This window comes from Leptodactylus fuscus, chromosome 7 (assembly GCF_031893055.1).
Source record: "Leptodactylus fuscus isolate aLepFus1 chromosome 7, aLepFus1.hap2, whole genome shotgun sequence".
Taxonomy (NCBI): Eukaryota; Metazoa; Chordata; class Amphibia; order Anura; family Leptodactylidae; genus Leptodactylus; species Leptodactylus fuscus.
In genome coordinates this window covers 120,315,306-120,336,740 of record NC_134271.1, presented here as the reverse complement: position 1 = coordinate 120,336,740, position 21,435 = coordinate 120,315,306, and the positions used below count along the sequence as shown (strand labels likewise).

At 42.4% G+C, this 21,435-nt stretch overlaps 1 protein-coding gene across 2 annotated transcripts in view; it reads left to right on the top strand.

The window, feature by feature from the left end:
* The window catches only part of FMN1 (formin 1), a 184,225-nt gene that overhangs the window by 71,658 nt on the left and 91,132 nt on the right, over positions 1-21,435 (top strand). For both annotated transcript variants that reach the window (XR_012717260.1, XM_075282961.1), the window contains exon 5: positions 14,357-14,418. Coding sequence is in view for 1 of the 2 variants with exons in the window: in XM_075282961.1 (XP_075139062.1) it covers positions 14,357-14,418 (62 nt within the window). In the remaining variant the exon portion in view is untranslated. The remainder of the gene's footprint in view (positions 1-14,356; positions 14,419-21,435) is intronic.

Genomic DNA, 21,435 nt, shown 5'->3' with positions numbered 1-21,435 from the left:
ATCCTTTCCTCCTTGCAGACAGAAGTCTCTGCTTGAGGTATCTGGCTGCAACTTAATCCACTCTCCCCACTGGAAACACATGCACACTCAGCTCAGCCCAGCATGCGCATATATATATATATATATATATATATATATATATATATATATATATATATATATATATATACATTAAATAAATATTCACTAGCAGTACCCGCGACTTCGTCCGCGGAACCCTGACCCCCTGTGCGACCCACCTGTAGTGCCGCGCAGGCTTCTTCCTTTGCCTTGTGTCAACAGTGGCTCCCTTTTCCTCAATCCCCCCCCCCCCCGGTGCCCGCCAACCTCCTTTTTTCCTACCCACTTTTTCATGTGCTCGCTTCTTTCTCCTACCCCGTGCCCCTTTTTTCAACTAGCCCCGTGTCCCCGTGTCCGCCGGCCGGCCGATAGCTCCGCCCACATAGAGAAGCGGCACCCATCCAGGTGAGCTGCTGATGGGGCTGGGATGACGTCATCCCAGGTCCTACAGTGAATTCAAAAGTGAAAAGCACCAGTCACGGGAGTGAATTGCAGTGGTGTACGGGAATTCCATGTAGCCTATCGTTCAATCCGGGACCCAAGGTATGTATGTGCGCAATTTCAGCCAAATCCGTTCGCCCGTCTAGGTGTCATTGTGTCCCCTTTCCGACCCCTTTGCACCCACCCCCTGACCCCGGCCTCGGCCTCCTCCCCTGCCTGGGGTTAGGAGCTAGGCCCGAGAGGGCAGTAGGGAGTTGGTGGCTTGCTATGCTAAAAAGTTTGTTGGATTGCAGAGCTGGTGGTATGAGTTGTGGTTTTGGGGGCTCCTGGCAAAAACGTATGTCTGCGATTGTGACAAAAAGTAGCCTGTTGTTCAATCCTACAGAATAGTATATGATTTTTCCAGCTCACCCTGCTATAATAACTCCTTTCGTCCTGAGTTGCATGGATAGCGGATGGACTATATCCACAATAACCAAATGATTCCAAGTCGAAGAAAATCCAGCATCCAACAGGCAAAATTCTTAAAATTCAAGCTTTATTAATCCATTTAAAATACCATCACTGGTTCATCCAAGGTGCATGCAGATATAATGGCATGGAAAAACGGCTATGCGTTTCGAGACTGCAACATGTCCCTTCTACTTGGCATACTACAACACACATCCCTGCATCTTTAAATACAATTGACAAACCCCTCCCCTAAAAGTTAACTCTTTGATGGTAAGTATACATGAATCATATATAACACTACATAAATATCATCACATCACTATTTATAAGTTATACCTTTAATGTCCTATCTTCACATGCATGATTTCACAAATTCAAGTTTTTCTATTATATTCGATGTATTTACTACCATAACCCTTCATTACTATTCACACCTAGCGATGTTATTCCAATTCATACATGTTTGTTTTTTAAAAAGAATCCACCGCATTGTTTATATTTCTATTCAGACCTTCCGGTATGGTCATGTTTTATTATCCTTTTATAAATCATCCGACCTCATTCCCACATTCTTTATACTGCCTTGTTACACTTATTATAAACAGCTCAGGTTATTATGTCCTACCTCATCAGATGAGATGTGAAGGTTATCCCTTATACATATATCCATCTGTTCCAATCATGTGATCCCTATACCCAGGATCCTATGCATCTCTATCATCTGACATTATAGACCACGCCTCAATTTATTTTAGATGGACCAAACACAATTTACTGGTATCACACCTTTATGATCGCTCCTCCCAAAGTCCTACTGTCATCTGACAATATAGGACACGCTTCTACTTATTTTTGATGGGCAAAATGACAGTTTACTAATATCACGCCTACTACATCAGCCCCACATCCAAATGTTCATTAATAAATGAAAACCTTATACTCATTCCAAATTATAATATCTGACCATGTGATCCATGCACCTCCCATTTTAATCACATGATCGGAAGAGTACAATTTACACATCTTATACTAGACATTATAACAAGCACCAGGCAAGTAGCTATACCAATGTCTAATATATATATATATATATATATATATATATATATATATATATATATATATATATATATATATATATATATATATATGTGTGTACGACAGGTCTGATCTTATATTTACCGTATTTTTCGGACTATAAGACGCACTTTTTTTCCCCAAAATTTTTGGGGAAAAGAAGGGTGCGTCTTATAGTCTGAAGGTGGCGCCTGGCATCCGCTGTAATAGAGAGGCGGAAGCCGGCAAGTGATAGACGCCATTACAGGTGCCGGGGCCTGCGACATCGCTGCGCTCCTCTGCCCTGCATGAAGCCAGCGGCGGCAGGGGCTCCTCCGTGCCCCCGCCGCTGGCTTCATGCAGGGCAGAGGATCGTAGCGATGTCTCAGGCCCCGGCGTCTATCCCTCCCCGGCATCCGCCTCTCTAGTACAGCGGATGCCGGGTCAGTATCCGTGGCCCCTTCTCCCCCGGGCCGGTCCCCACCGGCCCCGTACCTGTAAAGTTGCAGGCCGGCTCCTGCGCGGCGATATCGCAGGAGCCAACCTGTTCGGGTGACAGCCGGGAGCCTAATGAGGCTCCCGGGTCTGTCACTGCTATATATTAGTATTGCGGCTGGGTCTATGACCAGCCGTAATACTAATACACAGAATGTCCCATAGACGGCAATACAGTTGTATTGCCGTCTATGGGACTTGCGATCAAGTGACCGCAGGTTCAAGCCCCCGGGGGGGGGGGGGGGGGGGGGGGGGGGGATAAAATAGTAAAAAAAAAAAAAAAAAAAAAAAAAAAAAGCTTTAAAAATATGAAATAAATAAAAGTTCTAAATCACCTCCTGGTTTTTTTTCAATACAAGGTGATCTAAGCAATAGATATCCCCCAAAATGGTATAACTAAAAAGGACAGCTGGCCCTGCAAAAAAAAACGCTCTATGCATCCCCGTACAGCTGCAGGGTCACCTGTCAATGTGGCCTTGCAGCTGTTGCAAAACTACAACTCCCATATATTAAATATTTTACCAGTTTTTGCTTCAAAATTTTTTTTCCCTATTTTCCTCCTCTAAAACCTCTTATAGTCTATATCAGTGATGGCGAACCTATGGCACGTGTGCCAGAGAGGGCACGCAGAGCCCCCTCTGCTGGCACGCGTGCTGTCGCCCTGATCGCTCACTAACGGCGAATCCGATGCAGGATTCCCCGTTAGTGAGCGATCGCTGCCTTCAGCTGGTTGTGCAAATGCGCATCCAGCTGAAAGCTGTCAGTGTAGCTCAGTGTAGGCCACGCGTACTACGCGGCCTACACTGACTACAGAGTGTGACCTCTGAACAAGCGCGGGCGTGATGACGTAAGTCATCAGCGCGCGCAGTGAACAGAAGAGAGAACACCCGGCAGCTCTTCAGGTAACTATATTGTGTTTGTTTGCACTGTCAGGGGAGGGGGGCAACGGTAGACATTTCATGTTGTGTAGGAGGGGGCTACTGTAGACTTTCATGCTGTGTGAGTAGGGGGCTACTGTGGACCATTTTATGCTGTATGGGAGGGGGCTACTGTGGACCTTTCATGTTGTGTGGGAGGGGGCTACTGTAGACTTTCATGCTGTGCGGGTAGGGGGCTACTGTGGACCATTTTATGCTGCTACTGTGGATCTTTCATGCTCTGTGGGAGGGGGCTACTGTGGACCAGTTCATGTTGTGTGGGAGGGGGCTACTCTGGACCATTTCATGCTGTGTGGGAGGGGGCTACTGTGGACCATTTCATGTTGTGTGGGAGGGGGCTACTGTGGACCATTTCATGTTGTGTAGGAGGGGGCTACTGTGGATCTTTCATGCTCTGTGGGAGGGGGCTACTGTGGACCATTTCATGTTGTGTGGGAGGGGGCTATTGTGGACCATTTCATGTTGTGTGGGAGGGGGCTACTGTGGACCATTTCATGTTGTGTGGGAGGGGGCTACTGTGGACCAGTTCATGTTGTGTGGGAGGGGGCTACTGTGGACCAGTTCATGCTGTGTGGGAGGGGGCTACTGTGGACCAGTTCATGCTGTGTGGGAGGGGGCTACTGTGGACCAGTTCATGTTGTGTGGGAGGGGGCTACTGTGGACCAGTTCATGCTGTGTGGGAGGGGGCTACTGTGGACCAGTTCATGCTGTGTGGGAGGGGGCTACTGTGGAGTATACAGGTATAATCCTGTGTGGGGGGCCACTGTGGGCCAGATTGTACTGTGTGGGGGGCCACTGAGGGGCAGATTGTACTGTGTGGGGGGGCCACTGAGGGGCAGATTGTACTGTGTGGGGGGCCACTGAGGGGCAGATTGTACTGTGTGGGGGGGGGGGCCACTGAGGGGCAGATTGTACTGTGTGGGGTCCCCTCACTATGTATATCACACAGTATTTGTTTTATAGCAGACGTGAAATTAGTACAGGATGTAATAACATTGCACGGTAAACTATAAAACAGATCCTGTGCGATGTAAATAGTGAAAATTAATTGTTTAAAAGTACAGAATGCAGAGACCTTTACCTTTCAGTACAAGATCTGTAAAGCCCCAGTCACATGACTGTAATTTGTGGGTCCGCAATTGTGGACCCACAGAGTTTTAAGGTTAAATTGCCGTGTTGGCACTCCGTGATAATTTATTTGGTTTTGGGTTGCAGTTTAGGCACTCGGTCTCAAAAAGGTTCGCCATCACTGGTCTATATCTTATAGTCCAGTGCGTCTTATAGTCCGAAAAATACGGTAATCCGTTAGGATATCTAGTTTTGAGTTGGACTATCCAATACGCCCCCCTTAATAATAATTTCTGCCTCCAATTACCTCCTCTAGGTGGTCTTTTAACCTGTTCAATGCCATAAAAAACTAGATCCTCCGTACTACCACCATGTACATATTCAAAATGCTTGGATACATTAGATTTACCATCCTTAATTTTAGGAACATCGGAGATATGCTCGGATATCCTGGTTTTTATACTACGAATAGTGCATCCCACATATTTCAACCTACATTTAATACATTCAATCACATAAACCACATGATGGCTACTGCAATTGAGAAATCCTCTTATGTGGTATTCTTTTGCATCATCTGTAGCAGAAAAAAACTAGTTTTTTTACCATGTCGACACATGTTACAACGTGTTTGTCCACAACAATGAAATCCTTGTACACTTAACCAAGTGCTAAATATTTTTTGTTCTCTATTTTGAAAATATCTTGGAGACACAATCTCTCCTATAGTTTGTCCTCTTTTTGCGACGAACTGTATTCCGTCTTTTAATAATTCGTTGGTAATTGTGTCTTGACATAATATAGGCATGTTTCGTTCAAATATTGATTTTATTTTATGACAAGATTTACGAATGTCAGGAGAAAATTACTATAGAGAGATTAAAAAATAGGGGATACCCTGAGAGGTCATCGAACAGGACTAAAAACATAATTGAGCGTAAAACACGAGATCAATTATTAGAAGATAGTAAGAAGAAGACAAAATACAATGGGAAAGTCTTTAATAATAATAAATTAGTTTTCACAACATCATTCAGCAGACAATTTAATAAAATAAAATCAATATTTATTAATAATAATATCAAGACACAATTACCAACGAATTATTAAAAGACGGAATACAGTTCGTCGCAAAAAGAGGACAAACTATAGGAGACATTGTGTCTCCAAGTTATTTTCAAAATTGAGAACAAAAAATATTTAGCACTTGGTTAAGTGTACAAGGATTTCATTGTTGTGGACAAACACGTTGTAACATATGTCGACATGGTAAAAAAACTAGTTTTTTCTGCTACAGATGATGCAAAAGAATACCACATAAGAGGATTTCTCAATTGCAGTAGCCATCATGTGGTTTATGTGATTGAATGTATTAAATGTAGTTTGAAATATGTGGGATGCACTATTCGTAGTATAAAAACCAGGATATCCGAGCATATCTCCGATGTTCCTAAAATTAAGGATGGTAAATCTAATGTATCCAAGCATTTTGAATATGTACATGGTGGTAGTACGGAGGATCTAGTTTTTTTATGGCATTGAACAGGTTAAAAGACCACCTAGAGGAGGTAATTGGAGGCAGAAATTATTATTAAGGGAGGCGTATTGGATAGTCCAACTCAAAACTAGATATCCTAACGGATTAAATATAAGATCAGACCTGTCGTACATACAGTCCTATGAAAAAGTTTGGGCACCCCTATTAATCTTAATCATTTTTAGTTCTAAATATTTTGGTGTTTGCAACAGCCATTTCAGTTTGATATATCTAATAACTGATGGACACAGTAATATTTCAGGATTGAAATGAGGTTTATTGTACTAACAGAAAATGCGCAATATGCATTAAACCAAAATTTGACCGGTTCAAAAGTATGGGCACCTCAACAGAAAAGTGACATTAATATTTAGTACATCCTCCTTTTGCAAAGATAACAGCCTCTAGTCGCTTCCTGTAGCTTTTAATCAGTTCCTGGATCCTGGATGAAGGTATTTTGGACCATTTCTTCCTACAAAACAATTCAAGTTCAGTTAAGTTTGATGGTCGCCGAACATGGACAGCCCGCTCTCAAATGATCTGAAAACAAAGATTGTTCAACATAGTTGTTCAGGGGAAGGATACAAAACGTTGTCTCAGAGATTTAACCTGTCAGTTTCCACTGTGAGGAACATAGTAAGGAAATGGAAGACCACAGGGACAGTTCTTGTTAAGCCCAGAAGTGGCAAGCCAAGAAAAATATCAGAAAGGCAGAGAAGAAGAATGGTGAGAACAGTCAAGGACAATCCACAGACCACCTCCAAAGAGCTGCAGCATCATCTTGCTGCAGATGGTGTCACTGTGCATCGGTAACAATACAGCGCACTTTGCACAAGGAGAAGCTGTATGGGAGAGTGATGAGAAAGAAGCAGTTTCTGCACGTACGCCACAAATAGAGTTGCCTGAGGTATGCAAAAGCACATTTGGAGAAGCCAACTTCATTTTGGAAACAAAGATTGAGTTGTTTGGTTATAAAAAAAAGGCGTTATGCATGGCGTCCAAAAAGAAACAGCATTCCAAGAAAAACACTTGCTACCCACTGTAAAATTTGGTGGAGGTTCCATCATGCTTTGGGGCTGTGTGGCCAATGCCGGCACCGGGAATCTTGTTAAAGTTGAGGGCCGCATGGATTCCACTCAGTATCAGCAGATTCTTGAGAATAATGTTCAAGAATCAGTGACGAAGTTGAAGTTACGCCGGGGATGGATATTTCAGCAAGACAATGATCCAAAACACCGCTCCAAATCGACTCAGGCATTCATGCAGAGGAACAATTACAATGTTCTGGAATGGCCATCCCAGTCCCCAGACCTGAATATCATTGAACATCTGTGGGATGATTTGAAGCGGGCTGTCCATGCTCGGCGACCAACAAACTTAACTGAACTTGAATTGTTTGTCCAAAATACCTTTATCCAGGATCCAGGAACTGATTAAAAGCTACAGGAAGCGACTAGAGGCTGTTATCTTTGCAAAAGGAGGATCTACTAAATATTAATGTCACTTTTCTGTTGGGGTGCCCATACTTTTGCACCGGTCAAATTTTGGTTTAATGCATATTGCACATTTTCTGTTAGTACAATAAACCTCATTTCAATCCTGAAATATTACTGTGTCCATCAGTTATTAGATATATCAAACTGAAATGGCTGCTGCAAACACCAAAATATTTAGAACTAAAAATGATTAAGATTAATAGGGGTGCCCAAACTTTTACATAGGACTGTATATATATGATAGACATTGGTATAGCTACTTGCCTGGTGCTTGTTATAATGTCTAGTATAAGATGTGTAAATTGTACTCTTCCGATCATGTGATTAAAATGGGAGGTGCATGGATCACATGGTCAGATATTATAATTTGGAATGAGTATAAGGTTTTCATTTATTAATGAACATTTGGATGTGGGGCTGATGTAGTAGGCGTGATATTAGTAAACGGTCATTTTGCCCATCAAAAATAAGTAGAAGCGTGTCCTATATTGTCAGATGACAGTAGGACTTTGGGAGGAGCGATCATGAAGGTGTGATACCAGTAAATTAATGTTTGGTCCATCTAAAATAAATTGAGGCGTGGTCTATAATGTCAGATGATAGAGATGCATAGGATCCTGGGTATAGGGATCACATGATCGGAACAGATGGATATATATATAAGGGATAACCTTCACATCTCATCTGATGAGGTAGGACATAATAACCTGAGCTGTTTAGAATATGAAGTGTAACAAGGCGGTATAAAGAATGTGGGAATGAGGTCGGATGATTTATAAAAGAATTTTATAAAAGGATAATAAAACATGACCATACCGGAAGGTCTGAATAGAAATATAAACAATGCGGTGGATTCTTTTAAAAAAAACCAAACAAACATGTATGAATTGGAATAACATCGCTAGGTGTGAATAGTAATGAAGGGTTATGGTAGTAAATACATCGAATATAATAGAAAAACTTGAATTTGTGAAATCATGCATGTGAAGATAGGACATTAAAGGTATAACTTATAAATAGTGATGTGATGATATTTATGTAGTGTTTATATATGATTCATGTATATTTACCATCAAAGAGTTAACTTTTAGGGGAGGGGTTTGTCAATTGTATTTAAAGATGCAGGGATGTGTGTAGTAGTATGCCAAGTAGAAGGGACATGTTGCAGTCTCGAAACGCGTAGCCGTTCTCCCATGCCATTATATCTGCATGTACCTTGGATGAACCAGTGATGGTATTTTAAATGGATTAATAAAGCTTGAATTTTAAGAATTTCGCCTGTTGGATGCTGGATTTTCTTCGACTTGGTATTGTTCAATCCTGCCTAGGAACTATGTATGTTGAAAATTTGAGCCAAATCGGTTGAGCGTTTTTTGCGTGATCGAGGAACAAACATCCAAACATCTAAACATCTAAACATCCAAACACACATACTTTCACATTTATAATATTAGTAGGATACATGTCAGGGTCTGGGGTTGCTAGGTGGGGCGGCATAGACATACAAGTCCAGTTTCTTTAGTCCAAAACAAAGGTAGAGTTTATTTTCACTCAAAAAGGTAGTGCAGCAACAAAAGGAAACAATACAAAAATAAATCCCTGCCCGGCTAGGCTCTAACTAAACATAGAATAAGTTACCTCACCTAGAATAACAGAAATCCAAAAGCCAGTAGACACAACTCCAAAAATATAACCTCTCTGTTGGCTCTCCAACCATGCTTTGCCCAGAGTCTGCTGCTGGAGCTGGCTTCTTAAGCTCCCTTAATGAGCAGACTCTCTGCATCTGAGTAGCTGCCGGAACATCCCCAAAGTGTGGACTGGAGGGGGGTGGAATGACAGGTCCCACTACCAACCTACCTGTCATTCCTAAAAATATAGCCCAATACTGAGCATTTACCAAAATGCTCAACAGACGAAGGTTGTCTGCTGAGAACAAACATTCCTTCTGGAGTTTTATCATCTCACCCACCTGAGTAGTCTTGGAGAGATGTACACCCCTCCATTACCTGACCAGCCATTGGTGTGTGTGTGTGTGTATGTGTGTGTGTATGTATGTGTGTGTGTATATATATATATATATATGTATATATATATATATATATATATATATATATATATATATATATAATCTCAAGAGGAATGACTGCCAAATGACCTTTAAGCTAACAACTGTGTAAAGTGTATGAACAACTAAAGATATGTTTTAACAACAGAAGGAGTCAAATATTGGTGAATTGCGATGTAGCTACTACCTGCCGGAGGATCATTGCTTTGTTCCTTTACTCACTAGATCTTTGTTGTCTAGATTGTTCAAGAAATGAGACTTTTCTCACCGCCATTCATGTGCTTAATCTCCAGATTTAAGGTTTCCTCTGTATTGTTTTCCGCCCAGGATTTGCAGGACGTTAACTGCAAACAATATTCAGAATTCATAGCTGTAGCTGACACTTTTGAATGGACACAAGTCTGTATACATCTGCAAAGCCTAAAGAGTAGAGATGAGCGAACAGTGTTCTATCGAACACATGTTCGATCGGATATCAGGGTGTTCGCCATGTTCGAATCGAATCGAACACCACGTGGTAAAGTGCGCCAAAATTCGATTCCCCTCCCACCTTCCCTGGCGCCTTTTTTGCACCAATAACAGCGCAGGGGAGGTGGGACAGGAACTACGACACTGGGGGCATTGAAAAAAATTGGAAAAAGTCATTGGCTGCCGAAATCAGGTGACCTCCATTTTAGACGAATAGTGGATTTCAAATCCGGGTCATATGAGAATGTGAACTTTGTGACTATGAGACAGGGATAGCTGTACAGGCAGGGATAGCTAGGGATAACCTTTATTTAGGGGGGAATGTTATTAAAAATAACTTTTTGGGGCTCTATCGGGTGTGTAATTGTGATTTTTGTGAGATAAACTTTTTCCCATAGGGATGCATTGGCCAGCGCTGATTGGCCGAATTCCGTACTCTGGCCAATCAGTGCTGGCCAATGCATTCTATTAGCTTGATGAAGCAGAGTGTGCACAAGGGTTCAAGCGCACCCTCGGCTCTGATGTAGCAGAGCCGAGGCTGCACAAGGGTTCAAGCGCACCCTCGGCTCTGATGTAGGAGAGCCGAGGGTGCACTTGAACCCTTGTGCACCCTCAGCTCTGCTACATCAGAGCCGAGGGTGCGCTTGAACCCTTGTGCACACTCTGCTTCATCAAGCTAATAGAATGCATTGGCCAGCGCTGATTGGCCAATGTATTCTATTAGCCTGATGAAGTAGAGCTGAATGTGTGTGCTAAGCACACACATTCAGCTCTACTTCATCGGGCTAATAGAATGCATTGGCCAGCGCTGATTGGCCAGAGTACGGAACTCGACCAATCAGCGCTGGCTCTGCTGGAGGAGGCGGAGTCTAAGATCGCTCCACACCAGTCTCCATTCAGGTCCGACCTTAGACTCCGCCTCCTCCGGCAGAGCCAGCGCTGATTGGCCGAAGGCTGGCCAATGCATTCCTATGCGAATGCAGAGACTTAGCAGTGCTGAGTCAGTTTTGCTCAACTACACATCTGATGCACACTCGGCACTGCTACATCAGATGTAGCAATCTGATGTAGCAGAGCCGAGGGTGCACTAGAACCCCTGTGCAAACTCAGTTCACGCTAATAGAATGCATTGGCCAGCGCTGATTGGCCAATGCATTCTATTAGCCCGATGAAGTAGAGCTGAATGTGTGTGCTAAGCACACACATTCAGCACTGCTTCATCAAGCCAATACAATGCATTAGCCAGTGCTGATTGGCCAGAGTACGGAATTCGGCCAATCAGCGCTGGCTCTGCTGGAGGAGGCGGAGTCTAAGGTCGCTCCACACCAGTCTCCATTCAGGTCCGACCTTAGACTCCGCCTCCTCCGGCAGAGCCAGCGCTGATTGGCCGAAGGCTGGCCAATGCATTCCTATGCGAATGCATACTTAGCAGTGCTGAGTCAGTTTTGCTCAACTACACATCTGATGCACACTCGGCACTGCTACATCAGATGTAGCAATCTGATGTAGCAGAGCCGAGGGTGCACTAGAACCCCTGTGCAAACTCAGTTCACGCTAATAGAATGCATTGGCCAGCGCTGATTGGCCAATGCATTCTATTAGCCCGATGAAGTAGAGCTGAATGTGTGTGCTAAGCACACACATTCAGCACTGCTTCATCAAGCCAATACAATGCATTAGCCAGTGCTGATTGGCCAGAGTACGGAATTCGGCCAATCAGCGCTGGCTCTGCTGGAGGAGGCGGAGTCTAAGGTCGGACCTGAATGGAGACTGGTGTGGAGCGATCTTAGACTCCGCCTCCTCCAGCAGAGCCAGCGCTGATTGGTCGAGTTCCGTACTCTGGCCAATCAGCGCTGGCCAATGCATTCTATTAGCCCGATGAAGTAGAGCTGAATGTGTGTGCTTAGCACACACATTCAGCTCTACTTCATCGGGCTAATAGAATGCATTGGCCAGCGCTGATTGGCCGAATTCCGTACTCTGGCCAATCAGCACTGGCTAATGCATTGTATTGGCTTGATGAAGCAGTGCTGAATGTGTGTGCTTAGCACACACATTCAGCTCTACTTCATCGGGCTAATAGAATGCATTGGCCAATCAGCGCTGGCCAATGCATTCTATTAGCGTGAACTGAGTTTGCACAGGGGTTCTAGTGCACCCTCGGCTCTGCTACATCAGATTGCTACATCTGATGTAGCAGTGCCGAGTGTGCATCAGATGTGTAGTTGAGCAAAACTGACTCAGCACTGCTAAGTCTGCATTCGCATAGGAATGCATTGGCCAGCCTTCGGCCAATCAGCGCTGGCTCTGCCGGAGGAGGCGGAGTCTAAGGTCGGACCTGAATGGAGACTGGTGTGGAGCGACCTTAGACTCCGCCTCCTCCAGCAGAGCCAGCGCTGATTGGCCGAATTCCGTACTCTGGCCAATCAGCACTGGCTAATGCATTGTATTGGCTTGATGAAGCAGTGCTGAATGTGTGTGCTTAGCACACACATTCAGCTCTACTTCATCGGGCTAATAGAATGCATTGGCCAGCGCTGATTGGCCGAATTCCGTACTCTGGCCAATCAGCACTGGCTAATGCATTGTATTGGCTTGATGAAGCAGTGCTGAATGTGTGTGCTTAGCACACACATTCAGCTCTACTTCATCGGGCTAATAGAATGCATTGGCCAATCAGCGCTGGCCAATGCATTCTATTAGCGTGAACTGAGTTTGCACAGGGGTTCTAGTGCACCCTCGGCTCTGCTACATCAGATTGCTACATCTGATGTAGCAGTGCCGAGTGTGCATCAGATGTGTAGTTGAGCAAAACTGACTCAGCACTGCTAAGTCTGCATTCGCATAGGAATGCATTGGCCAGCCTTCGGCCAATCAGCGCTGGCTCTGCCGGAGGAGGCGGAGTCTAAGGTCGGACCTGAATGGAGACTGGTGTGGAGCTATCTTAGACTCCGCCTCCTCCAGCAGAGCCAGCGCTGATTGGTCGAGTTCCGTACTCTGGCCAATCAGCACTGGCCAATGCATTTCTATGGGGAAAAGTTAGCTTGCGAAAATCGCAAACTGACAGGGATTTCCATGAAATAAAGTGACTTTTATGCCCCCAGACATGCTTCCCCTGCTGTCCCAGTGTCATTCCAGGGTGTTGGTATCATTTCCTGGGGTGTCATAGTGGACTTGGTGACCCTCCAGACACGAATTTGGGTTTCCCCCTTAACGAGTTTATGTTCCCCATAGACTATAATGGGGTTCGAAACCCATTCGAACACTCGAACAGTGAGCGGCTGTTCGAATCGAATTTCGAACCTCGAACATTTTAGTGTTCGCTCATCTCTACTAAAGAGGAGACAGTCTACTGTTTTCTGTTACCAGCCTGTTCAGGATAGGGAGAGGCTTTCTAATTGTAAGGTGTTTTTTGTGTTTTTTATTTTTTTATTTTTTTTGTATGAACCTGACTCAAATATGTTCAAGCTGTTCTTTTTATTATCATTATGCTGGAGAGGGCTTGTGGTATTACTGATCATGTCACTCACTACCTACTGCAAAGGAGCTGCACACTTGTGGGGAAGATGGCTGTCTGTCTTCTGTACTGGAGAAAATATTACGGTATTGCTGGGTTTGTTTTTTTTTATGGTTTTATTTTTAGCTGGTATGTTCTTTATGGAAGTCATAGTGTAGATACCTGTGTTTGCAGAACGAGTTTCTAAGACGCTCCACATTCACACTACAGTTGTTCTTCCAGTAGTTCACTCCCCTTTCTTCATTCAGAACACATGAATGCTTGGCCAAGCCAAGTGTGCATGTATATGGAGAGGGGTTGTGAGGGATAGATGTGAGCTGCCTAAAGTGTATGACTAGCCATAGACAAGTTCATTTGGTGATAATCTGCACTAACATCCTTTCTACAAAGGATCAGGCCAATGGTTGAAAGGATATTCTACTCCCTCCTATGGCAATATGGGGGAGGCAGCTACCTGGTCCATACGTATTCATTATTTAGGTTACTTTGTATGTCCAGTCATGTCCAACCCTTTAAGGCTTTATTTTTCACACTATGCTCCCTATCCCCGATTTGTTAATCCTACTGTTGGAGCAGAGTGAATAGGAAAATTCATTGTTGTTTTTATCATATTGAATAGTTTATTATTATACATTGTGAACGTGGTGAAACACTGTACATGTAATGGTTAGGTGCTGTAGACTGCTACAGTATAGATGATATGTTACATGGTAGTAGGGGAATTACCTTGGCGCTCACTCTTAGATCTTACTTTTTTTACAGAATACCAAGCTGATATTTTGAAAGAAAAAAGGAAGCACAGGGAAGAATTGGAAAAGCTGAAGGTAAGTCACCGCACTCTGATCCTTACATCTGTTCACAACTCTTTGCATCTCAATTTACTGTCCTATAAGAAAAACCGCTATGTAACTTTAGTAGTGTAGACTAGTAACTCAGGCCCTTGTGTTCTAAAATTGTGTGTGGCCCTTGTGTTCTGACTCCTAACAACTAGTTTTCAGTTTTCCAGTGTAGTTTAAAGAATCAGTTGAAATTAGGCTGTAGTACTGATTCTTCCCACTTGAGAGCAGTGTTACTCTCTAGAAGCGTCCTGGTCTTAAGGAAGAGAGAAATAGTCTGTAGTAACATTGTGGTGGTCTATAGATACCAACAGAATACATCTCAAAAGGCTGGACATGATGGGATATATCCAGCCATATATATATATATATATATATATATATATATATATATATATATATATATATATATATATATATATATATATATTACAGTATAGAAATACATCTGCATATTGGCATCCCCTTTGATGGCCTGAATTCTGATGTGAATAGTAAAGGAGATTGTAAGAAGCGTTTGTAATATATTTTATCCAGGGACAGATTAAGGAATACCCCAGGATCCAGGATGTTCAGAAAGTATGCCCACCCCTTGGGGAGGAAAGAAGGAGAAAACCTGCAAATCTGTCAGATTTACAGAGTAAAATGGAGTGTATTTTGGAGTGTAATTTTTACATGTGTGAAAAATTTACACGTGTATTTTGGAGTGTTTTTTTTTTTTTTTTACACGTGGCGTTTCAGTAGCGTTTACGGAGCGTTTTTTGGAGCATTTACACGTGTAAAAAAAGCTTCAGTAAACGCTCCAAAAAACGCTCCGAAACGTTACAAAATACACTCCATTTTACTCCGTGTGAACTTACCCTTAATCCTGCCCAATGTGATGAGACAGACTGCATTACCACTACAAATTCACCTATGCTAAGGCACAACTCTGACTTTCAGCCAGTCAGTATGATATATTTTGGCAGCATTTTAAGAATTTGCAAAGTGTTGGATAATATTTGTGATTGTATAGTGGGCTCTCAAAATTTATTTCACTCTTAAGCCCTAGGCACCCCAGTCTGACAACAGGTTTATAAATGGTACATGCTTTTAAAGCAGCATTCTGGATTTTGTATTAAGTCCAAATAAAGCTGCAAGTTATGGCTATGTGTGTGGTCAGCTCTGTGTAGCAATGTGGAGCCTTGTATGCAATTCTATGAGGTTATGGGAATCCCATCAGTCAGACTTACACCACACAGTGCCATATCAAATTTTAAGGAAGGCTTTGTTAATACTGTATATCTTAGTTCTATATGTGGATCACTATTAGCCTTATAACATAACATAATCCCAGATGTCTATAGAGACATCCCTGCTCTGGTTGAGATCTCATTTGCTTCAAGTAGAATTGTTCTGGGATTTTGGTCATAATATACCATATTAACATTAACTTTATGGTTTTGAGAGCTACAGCCTATAGAAGCCTTTACAATTTTTTTATAGTTCATTTGCTTCGTCAATGAAAAATTAAGCAACGCTCTGAAAAACATCATTAAAATATCTGCTGGTGTAGCGTTTGTGCAACTTCTTCATGTAGCTGGCTATCCTGATGCTTCTGAGAGCAGACTGTTCCTGGCCTGCTCTCCTTCACCGGTCATTCATCACCAATACTTTGCATTATTGTTAGCAAAACTTCCCCCCCAAGAGGTCATACGCCACCTATAAATGATGATCTTAACCTCTGCACAACAGTTGTAAATAACAATAAAAAAATATTTGATTGTTGTTTGATCAGGCGATAAGTTCACACAGGACAGTAATTGGGAATGTAATATTGTACGAATAATTGTTCCAATGATCATTGCCCTGTATAAAGATGATAGCAGATGGATGTGAACTGTAAACTAAAGCAGGTGGGAGAAGCCTCTAAGTTTTTGGATGAGCAGATCACATGGTGTAGAGAGTCATAGTATTAAGTAATGGGGTGAAATACACACGTGGGGTGAAAATCATACAGACCATCGCTGTCGTCACAGGGAAAAGAGATCCCTTGTGGGCTGTAGGATCAGAGAAATTCAGGACTGAAGCTGTGCTGATACACAGTCATTATATTCAGCATGTCGGAATCTGGCTGCAAACTGAATATCAAAGGGTTCTAAAATGTAATTGTTTTAATAAAACTAAGTAATGAATTTGTAATCTGAAAACTATTGCAACTTTATTTTTGTTGAAGATAACCACTAAGGCTGAGTTCACACTGCCGCCGCTGTCTGCCCCAGGGTTTCTGTTGTAAACCCCAGGGAAACCGGACAGGGGACGGCTTGCGGCGGTCAGCTTTAAAACCTATTCATTTCAATGGGTTTTTAAAGGTGACCGCCGGTGTCCGTATGTGGCCTCTCTGCCTGGAAACCTTTTTTTTTTTTTTTATACACAGTGTCCTACATGTACGACTTTGTCTCTGTACAAAATAAAAACTGTTTCCAGGTGGAGAGGCCACATACAGACACCGGTGGTCACCGTTAAAAACCCATTCAAATGGGTTTTAAAGCTGACTGCTGGCAAGCCGTCCGCTGTCCAGTTTCTCTGAGGCTTACGATGGAAAACCTGCGGTGGTAGTGTGAACGCCGCTTTACATGCGATATATAAAAAAAATTTGTACTGTGTGAAAGGTAGTTAACAATGCCATAATTTATGCTTTTTCCCCCTTTAGTGACCCTAAAATGCCCATAGACACTGGCAGGGTGTGGGAAGCATTACTTGACATTCAGAACCAAACCCAGTGCATCTACTGATGGAGAAATGGTCACATACTACATTTTACTAAAACTGAGACATTGGGAACTATTAGTTAAGCAATTTCCTAACTAGGATTAGCTCCGCCTTTACTATGATGTGAGTGTCCTCATATGTTTGTGGTAAGGATAGAGCTTGTTCCCAGACTCTCGCTCCTGACGGATGCATTCCACAAGTGATGGGACATTCTCGGAGACATCATTATGATCTGACTGTAGTGAATTTGGACAGCTTTAGCTGTTGCTGATGTGCATAAGATATGTGCTCTGCTCATGATCACCATTTCATTATTTCACGCTTTTGCTTTGCGACATTGTTCTATAGGGGTTAAAAGGAAAACTAGAGGATTACTTCACCGAGCAATAATGTAATGTTCTGGAGTCCTAAGCAATGAGGAAGCAACTAATAAGGGAAAGTTGTAATGAGTGGAGCAATCATCCCGCACCCCAGACTGCCAAGTGCAGGTCATGTGTATGTGGTTATCGTGTGACCCTGTATGTCAGTTCAGGGATGTCAGGATCTGTCTATCCCCTAAAGCCTTCATTTAAGTAGTTTCTGCATTGATAGCACAACATTTAAGATAAAGCAGATGGCTTATAAGATTGCATTTGTAGTCATGACCAGCATAGTTGTGAAATAATTGCATCTTTTTCATAGATAGAATGCAGGAGATGTAACCCATATAACTCCATGTTAGCAGAAAGATATAATCTTATAGGCTTCTGCAATAAATAGGGGTTATTCTATGCCCATATATTAGGTATATAGATCTCATTGAAGGACGTGCCCTGCTCAAGACTCCTTTTGTTTAACAAGAGCAGAGAGCCACTAAGTAAATGTGGTCCTCAAGTTCAGCTACCTATTGACAACCCCTTTTCCTCCCGTCCCAGCTCAGTCTATTAGCAGTATACAAATCCTGTTTACTGCAGTCTGCATTCTGCCAGTGCCCAGCAGACACTGTCATAGAAGAGCCTGTGTGTACTGCCAGGATTTGGGTAGCTGCAGGGAAATCTATTCCTTCTGATTATAATGGCTGGGATCACACATGCAGTTTTTGTTGCGGTTTTCTGAGCTAAAGCCAGGAGTGAATTCAAAGAACATAGACAGAGTCCCTTAAGGCTTTGGCTCAGAAAACTACACCAATAACTGAATGTGTGTTTCCAACCAAAGCTTCAAATTCTGATTACTTTTTTTAGGTAACTCCCTTGGGCATATTATCTGTATTATCCTGCCATAATAGGTTATTCAATACAGATTTGATATTTATCTTTTTATTTACCCCAGTATGTTGAGTAATTTTGCAATCAAATCCCTTTATAGCTTTTTTGAGGATCCATAACATAACAGATTGTTGGATGTTCTTGACTCTAGCTCCACACCCGCATTGGGGTCTCCGTTCCAAAAAACGGAAACCCAATCTGCTTAAAAATCAGTTACCCATGGAAACCCATGTACCCCATAGACTATAATGGGGTCCGCCTGGTTTCCACCCGAAGAAAGCTGCACTTTTCAAGAGGAATGGGGGATGTAATTCCCAAACAGTGATCAAGCGCAGATGTGAACCTAACTGGATTTTGTATTTTACTTTTTTTTTTTTATTATTTGATTATTTTAAAGCTTTAATTTCCCGTTGACCTCATCCTTAGTTTAAGCCCTATAGGGCATATTTAGGAAGACTGGCAAGGGTTTCCATATCCTATAGTGGAGGTGTTATCGCACACATGCTTCATAAATGTGGCGGCTCCTTTGCTGGGTATTGAAATATACTGGGTGCTGAAATTTACAGCAGTTTATGGCTGGCATAGATTTCCAAACTGGCGTAAATTATATTACACAATTCCCACACCACTTTTGCCTTCTTCAACGTGGTATGGAAGATGCAAAAACACCAGTTGCAATTCCTTTTGCAACTGGTATTTAAAGTCTCCACCCCACAGTTTGCAATGTTTTTACACCAGAAATCTGACGTAAACACATTAATAAATACCCCAATAAATACTAAAATTCTGTGCTTTAGACCATGGCAAATAACAGCTAGCAATTCCAGATTTGTGGAGGGCAACCCGCCTGCTCTCTGCTTTCTGTAGTCTTGCTATTAATGTGTAACTTCTATCCTGCTGTGTAATTGACATTGTTAATTCCTATGTGTTCAAGTTCCTTATTGAAAAGCCATATAAAACATGTTCCCCGGTTTGTAGAAACCAATAACACCCAGTACAACCCTCAGCAGTGCTAATATAAGTGGGGAATGTGTTAAACCTTTGACTTTATGTCACTCCCCAAGATGAAAGAGTCAAAGGATTTGGACTACGGGTTTAGAATCTTATTAACGGGTGGATTAAGGGGTTAATCACAAATGGTAATGGAAAAATGTTTCATTTGTAACAAATATATGGCAATGGTAAAGACTCCTCCATGTCTTGTCTAGAACGGTTCCAGATGACTAGCTCTGTAATCTCTGGGTAGTGATATTTTAGGGTTGTAGGTACCAAGTAAGGGCATTTTTTTTTTTTTTTTTTTACCCAGCATTCATTGCATTAGATGGGACAAGAGAGTTACTGCTAATAGCTGGTTGTTGCAGGAAAGAGCTATAGAAGGTACAGAGGTGGCACTAGCTGCCTGCCCTGGTGCTTGAGGAAGTGCCTAAAGGGCATATCGCATATAAGACCTCAGTAGTATAACTGGTTCATGCGGTGGTCACAGTAACTCCTGCTGTCCGCCCTGAAACTGCATAGGGGTTGGCTTGCCAGTGGTAAGTTTTAAAAAGCCATTCACTTGAATGGGTTTTTAAAACAAACCGCCGGTGTTCGTATGCAGCCTCTCCGCCTCCTGCATGTCTGATTTTTGTGTTCGCTCCAAAAAAAAAAAAAAAAAAAAACAGTTTCCAGGCAGAGAGGCTGCATATGGACACTGGCGGTCTGCTTTAAAAACCCATTCAAGTGAATGGGTTTTAAAACTGACTTCCAGCAAGCCGTCCCCTATTCCGTTTTCCAGGGATTAGGACAGAAACACGGCAGACAGACAGGGGCGTAAGTGTCAACCTAAGATGGTAAGGTAAAGACTTTGGACTTATGAATTGTTGCATGGGAAGTATTAAATCCTTGCGCCAACTTTGTAGGGGTTCACTGTTTAGTGTATTGTATAGATGGACAATAGGTATATTGGTGTATCGTGTTTTGAAGTACTTGCATTGATCTGTATATTGTATTATATGCTCATGTCATTTTACCTGATGTATTTCATCTCCTAACCAGTATTCTAGTGCTTTTTGGAAGCTGTCACATACTGACTCTAAAGAATGAAGACACACTGCGAATAAGTTGTATGTAGTGTGACTGTGATGTCCGGCATTGTCCTGGATACTCAGGGCTTGAAATTTCGACCTACTCAAGGGCCAATTCCCACACTCAAAGAGGGAGCAGGATGACTTGGAGGATTTAGTATAACTTATTTATTCATTGCATTTTCTGCCCTTTCCATATTGAGAGGTCCAGGAGGTGGGCCTAGTAGTATCAATCACGGATATGACCGCCTCCCTGACATACAGCGATTGCAATACCTAAATGACACATTATAATATATCAATCTACTCCGCAACTCCTGCTCTATAGCAAACTTCCCGTAGATTAGAATGCATTTTTATGGTGACAGGTTCCCTTTAAGGGTTGAACTATGACTTGACAAGGTAGCTACCTACAGTGCCTACAAGTAGTATTCAACCCCCTGCAGATTTAGCAGGTTTGATAAGATGCAAATAAGTTAGAGCCTTCAAACAAGAGCAGGATTTATTAACAGATGCATAAATCTTACAAACCAAAAAGTTATGTTGCTCAGTTAAATTTTAATAAATTTTAAACATAAAAGTGTGGGTCAATTATTATTCAATCCCTAGGTTTAATATTTTGTGGAATAACCCTTGTTTGCAATTACAGCTAATAATCGTCTTTTATAAGACCTGATCAGGCCGGCACAGGTCTCTGGAGTTATCTTGGCCCACTCCTCCATGCAGATCTTCTCCAAGTTATCTAGGTTCTTTGGGTGTCTCATGTGGACTTTAATCTTGAGCTCCTTCCACAAGTTTTCAATTGGGTTAAGGTCAGGAGACTGACTAGGCCACTGCAACACCTTGATTTTTTTCCCTCTTGAACCAGGCCTTGGTTTTCTTGGCTGTGTGCTTTGGGTCGTTGTCTTGTTGGAAGATGAAATGACGACCCATCTTAAGATCCTTGA